The following is a 5747-nucleotide window of genomic DNA, read 5'->3' as shown; positions in this document are numbered from 1 at the left end:
CCACCCCCAGTGCCCTGCCCCCACCCCTGGGTGCCCTGTCCCCATCCCAGCTACCCTGCCCCCACCCCCGGGTGTCCTGCCCCCACCCCTGGGTGCCCTGTCCCCATCCCAGCTACCCTGCCCCCACCCCCGGGTGTCCTGCCTCCTCCCCTGTGTGCCCTGCTGTGGATGCACGGGGTGGGGGGGGGCACCCTGCCAGCACTCCTCGGTGCCCTGCCGTGGACACACGGCAGGCTCCTTGCCAGTACCCCCAGGTGCCCTGCCCCCACCCCCTGCCCTGCTGTGGATGGACTGCCCCACTCTCCACAACAACCTGACTCCTCATTGACCCCAAGAACCAGAGTCCCCTTTTCTGTGTCCCCACCCTTGCAGCTCTCGGTCGGCCCTAGTCGCAGTCCCTCTTCCCAACATGCACCTGCCCTGGCGCTGGCCGCTGCTCCCGGCTGCCTCGTCCTGCACACCTTTCCACATGGCAGATGCCCCCATACCTTCCTGCTTTTCTCTCTTGCTGGTCTGCATATGCTGAGAACAGGGAGACTCCCCAGTTCAGCAGACTGGGAGGGCCCCAGTGCTTTGGGAGTCTGGGCTCTACAGACCTGGTACTCCAGTCTGTCCTCTGTCAGCCTGGTTTGGGGGGGATGAGTTTTAAGGAGGGTGTGCGTTTTGTGTCTCTGATCACTGGCAGCTGCTGACTTTAGGAGGAGCAGCTGAGGGACCACCTGCTGGGGTTCCTGGAGGCCCAGCCATCAGCACTGCTCCGTCCATCTGTTCTGTGTGTGTGATCCAGGATCCTTGTCTCTCCCTGTGTTCTCTGCAGAAAGTGGTGTTGATTTTGTTGTTGAAAGTATGCCGAGCAGAACACAGTAACAGCTCAGCAGTTTCTTGATGCACTTTGTCCAGTGTGTGGCCATCCCACCCTCTTTACTGCCTTGTTCCTCCTCAGTGACCACCCCAAGGCCCTGTCCTGCGTTTCTCTGCCTGCACATGCCCTTGGTGTTGAGCGGTGCGGCCAGCCCATCCTCTTCCGGAGTTGTCTCGTGTCCATTTTCACGTAGAGCTGCTGCTCTGAACTTCTTGCTGTGGAGTGTCCCCTGGGCCCGTGTGGACAGACCTTCCAGGACTCAGTGTTCTCATCGCTGCGCTCTTGGTTTGGTTTTGAGGAGACTTTAGGGAACTTCATGGTTTGAGGTTCGGGTAGGCTCTGTTTTTCTCTTCTTTTTTCGTGTCTCCCAGTTTGCTGGAAGCAAGGCCATCGCTGAGGGCAGGATGAGTGGCGTTGTGACGTGGGCAGGGGAGGTCCCTGGACCGTGGGAGAAGGTGATTGAGCAGATGCAGCTGGAGGAGTGGGGCCGTCTGGTGTGCACCTTGGGCAGGGTCACACTCCGACAGCCGAGTGGGTGGCTAGACAAGCAGGGGTCTGCTAGACAGCAGACACTTGTCCCCTGAGCTGGCACAGTGACTCTGCCTTCTCGTGGCGCCCTGGCGAGCGGACTCCGCCTGTCTGTGCACACCGACTCCTCAGGGTGGGTCTCGTGCTGTGGACTCCAGCATGGCCTGCGGGCTACTTGCTGACTCACCCCTCCTCCACACTGGGGTCAGGTCAGGGTGCCCACACATCCAGCTGGGAGGTCTCCGCAGCTCCTGGGCCATGGTAGGCTTGTCCTCCTGTATGCTGACCCTAAAGTGAGGGGGGCTGGCATGGGGGTCTGCTGAGGTGCGAGCCCTTCATGTCCATCATGTCAGGACCTGCCTGAGACCGTGTGCTTTTCTCTTGGCAGCACTGACCTGCGTCACCTCACCTGGTGAGGCTGTTTGCCAGCTCTCTCCCAGGAGTGTTTCTCTGTGCCCTTTCTGGAGTTGGTTTGCACTGTTAGAGTTAAAATTCTGTGCTTTGTTTGAATGATTTCACATTTGAAGTCCTTGAGGAACCAAAAGCCAACATCTGGCCTTTCCATGAGTGGACTGGGACATTGGCCTCTCAGTGAGCTTGTTAACTCCATCCAGGGACTTCTGATGCCATCCTGGAAGAGAACAGCAAAGAGAGAAAGGTGGTCACCCGCCACGCGATGAGACAGGGAGGGCGTCCTCCACCCGGCGGGCTCTCCCTGCTGTGCTCCCGTGGCCCCGACGTTGACCAGATCCTTGACCGTCCACTCCTCCCCACTTGCTGTCAGCAGGCAGCACATGTGCCAGGAAGAGCCACCAGTGTGGCAGCTGCTTCTCAGGTGCACACGACCTGACAGAACAGGCATTTCTCAGAGTAACTGGGCTGTGCATGTGAGTCCCTGTGACCTCAGCAACATGGTCAGCGTCTGCAGGACAACTGTGTCCAGGGGCTGAGCCAGTGAGGAGTCAGCTGGGGCGTGTGTCCAGAAGGATGCTGGAGACAAGGCATTCCTTGGGTGTGGGCAGCACAGGACCTGGAGTTCTCCAGGGCGAGATGTGGGGTGGGGCCACTCTCCATCCTGCTGTTTCTGGCCACCTTGTTTGTAGGGTGTGGCCTGGGTCCTGGAGGGGCCAGCGTGTGGCTGTGGGCAGGCCGAGGTCCTGTTCCGACAGTCGCTGTGCTGGCAGCCCCTCCGGCAGGTTCCCACCCGAACGATATGTGGCTCTCTGTTGCAGTAACTCATGAACTTTGCTTTCAAAACCTTCTTGTGGGGAAATAGAAATAACAAAACCTTTGCTGTTTCAGCATTTTTATGCACTTGATTGGTGGCATTAATTCCTTCTTTTTGTAGCCATCACCATAACTTCATTTTTATTTCTTCTTTACATTGAACTGGAACTTGGTCCCTCTTTAATGAAGCAGGAGCCCTCATGTCCAGCCTCCCTCCTCCGCTGAGCTCCAGCCCGTCTGTGCCCTCTCCAGACACTGAGGTGCCAGGGTCCCCAGTACTTGAGCCCTGGTAACCCCAGGAGGTGTGACAGTCCATCCACATCGCAGCAGGACTTCGTCTCTCCGTAGTTGACTAGCACTCCGTTGACGGCTAGGCCACATTGCGTGTGTCCACACATCCACTGGTGGACGCTGGGGCTCTGCCCATCCCTTGAGCCTGTGGCTGATGCTGTGGTGAGCATGGCACATTACCTGCTGCAGGTTGTCTGCTGTAGCCCATGGTGGGTCACAGGGTCAGGTGGTGCTGCTGTGAGGTGGAACCTGTTTTTGTGGCCCTGCCAGGGCTCATGTGTCCTGGGAACCTGCCCCAGGAGATACTGTCAGAGACAGGCCTGCCCTGTTACTCTCGGGACAGCTGCGCAAGTGTCTTGGCAACCTGGGCCTCACAGCAGCCTGCACCTGGACTGGCCAGTTGAGTCATACCTGGCCCTGCCATGCACCTTGTTTCAGAGGGCCAAGGTGGCCTTGGGGGGGCCTTCTCTTTAGCCTCTCATCCGGGAGAGCAGATACCACACAGAGCATACCCTGCAGTGTGCACCAGGCTGTGGTCAGCACTGACCTGCCAGCTAGGGCTGTCCCGGCATCCTGGGTTGGGACTAGCCCACCAGCTCTGGGAGCCTGGGATCCCCTTAAACACGTCTCCCTGATTTTCAGTGGTGAGCGTGCCCAGGTGGAGGTGGAGGGATAGGATGGACATAAGCCTTTCCTCAGGGCCAGCCATGGAGTCTCAGGGAGAATGGACACAAATGGGTCATTTGCCAACAGGGAGTCAGCGGGAGCAAATAGTCCACACAGTGTCCTGGAGCCTTGGCACTCAGAGGAGGCCATTCTTTGGACACCCTTCAGGATGCCCTCGCTGACACCCTAACCCTTCATGCCATGCACATGTGCACATGCTGTGTAGCCTACATGTGGCCAGGGCCTCCACGGTCAGCCCAGTTTCTGTTCCAGCGTCTTGTTCCTGTAGTCCTTCCCTTTCCACACTTTCTCGGCCCCAGTGTGAAGAGCTGCTCTTTCCGTGACATGAGCTGTGCGACTCTGGGCAGATGGCCCGGCCTTGCTGCCCCCCAAGTATCTCTAGTGGCTCGTGTGTGGTTTTGTACACACTCTGGGTGTGGACCCAGGGTTGGGCTGCAGGGCTGGGGGCTGGCAGCCGGCTGGGTTCGTCGTCAGGGCTACAAGCTGATTGACGACTCTGAGGGCTGGTTGGAATGGTCTTCAGGATGGAGGCTGGAGAGTTGGCTCCCAGAGCTGGGGCTTTGAGCTCTGAGCTCATCCTCAGGACGGAGGGGCTGGCTGGGCTGGCTCTCAGCTAAGGGGTAATCAGCTTGACCCCCATGACTGTGGGCTAGCAGAGTTGACCCCCATGTGCTGACCCCAAAGCTGAGGCCTTTTTGTGTTTGAACTGCCTTTCTGTGAAGCCCAGTGGTGCCCTGATCCTTGGAGCCCCCAGGGCAGATCCCTTGGGGCGGGGCTAGGTCCAGGAGTCTCCCTGTCTGTGAGGGTCGTCATCCACCGGTGCCCAGCTTCTGGGTCAGCTCTGGCTCTGAGCGTGTCTGCAGGCTGACCTGACCTCTGTGACTGACAGGCTGGTGTTGAGGATCAGGTGGGAAGAGGGTGGCATTTTATCCTGAGTATTTCTGCCTGTCTTGGGCAGCTGCTGCAGGGGAGACATCCCAGAGGTGTCTCACGGGAGCCCTGTGATGGATCCCTGGTGTGTTGCACTGCTGACGGCTGTGTCCCAGCGAATGCGTCCCGCAGGATCCTCCCAGAGGCCTGTGTGTCCAGTGTCACTTGTCCGTGCGTGTAAACCTGCCCCGCTTTAGTCTATAGCAGCGCTGTACACGGGCACAGGTGATTGCAGGTACCCGGACGCACTCTAGACCCAAACCATCTGCAGACCACCCGCTGTTGCCGGATCTCTGGGTGTGAGGTCCTGGGGGAGGGGGTTCTGTTGAACAGCTGAGTGAGAAGGCAGCACCAGGAGCCCCGACATCTCCACAGTTGACTTGGAAACCTTGATTGACCCTCATTTTGTGGGTGCTGAGCCTGAGGTCCAGCAGGGTCGTGGGTCCAGGTAGGGGGCAGGCTTTGGACTAAAAGGAGCTCTGATGTTCCCAGTGGGCTTACAGTGTCCCCCACCCCCCAAGGTGTACATCGGGGAGCTTCCGAGGGACTTCCTGCGCGTCACGCCCACGCAGCAGCAGCAGCAGATCCAGCTGGATGCCCAGGCCGCACAGCAGCTGCAGTATGGCGGGGCCCTGGGCACTGTGGGCCGCCTCAGCATCACCGTGGTGCAGGTGGGTGCGCCGGGCGTGTTGGCAAGAAAACTCAGAACATCCCTTAGGGTGTGAGGACGGTCTGCTCACTCCCAGACCCAGCTTCTTAGAGAAGCGCAGACACAGAGACAGAGGAACACACACATACCCTCCCCTCCCCACACAAGACAGAGAAACACACCTACACCCTCACGTCCCCACACACCCACCCTAGACAGACACACAGTTCAGCAGCTGACAGCCTTAGGACAGAGCCACACCTTCATCACAACTGGTTCCAGTACCTGTTCCTCCTGGTTGTTGATTGTCATCTAATGGAGCATGACTCACAGCGACCCAAAGACCTGAAGCCTTTCTAGAACTCTTGTCAATTCTCAAAGCTCATAGAGTTTCCAGAGGCATGTGGTTTAGTGGATGCCACTCCTGCTTCCAGCCTGTTCCTCCTAGCAGTCCTAAAACAGCCCTAAACAGCACTGGCATTTACTTCCCTCTGCCGGCTGCCCCAGCCCCTCTCCCCCGTCCGCCGGCTGCCCCAGCCCCTCTCCCCCGTCCGCCGGCTGCCCCAGCCCCTC

The 5747-nt window shown here is 58.9% G+C and overlaps 1 protein-coding gene across 1 annotated transcript in view; it reads left to right on the top strand.

Annotated features, from left to right (window-relative positions):
• Window positions 1–5747, top strand: part of LOC102857967 — a 17803-nt gene that overhangs the window by 5898 nt on the left and 6158 nt on the right. Inside the window, exons 3-8 of the mRNA XM_006893357.1 lie at window positions 51–133; window positions 1234–1393; window positions 1779–1802; window positions 2005–2225; window positions 2494–2586; window positions 5029–5196. Of these exons, the coding sequence (XP_006893419.1) occupies window positions 51–133; window positions 1234–1393; window positions 1779–1802; window positions 2005–2225; window positions 2494–2586; window positions 5029–5196 (749 nt within the window). The remainder of the gene's footprint in view (window positions 1–50; window positions 134–1233; window positions 1394–1778; window positions 1803–2004; window positions 2226–2493; window positions 2587–5028; window positions 5197–5747) is intronic.

Source organism: Elephantulus edwardii, unplaced genomic scaffold (assembly GCF_000299155.1).
Source record: "Elephantulus edwardii isolate Elephantulus edwardi_28Jun2011 unplaced genomic scaffold, EleEdw1.0 scaffold00126, whole genome shotgun sequence".
In the NCBI taxonomy this organism is placed as follows: domain Eukaryota; kingdom Metazoa; phylum Chordata; class Mammalia; order Macroscelidea; family Macroscelididae; genus Elephantulus; species Elephantulus edwardii.
Note: the sequence above shows the minus strand (reverse complement) of the source record. Positions and strands in the feature narration are given on the sequence as shown.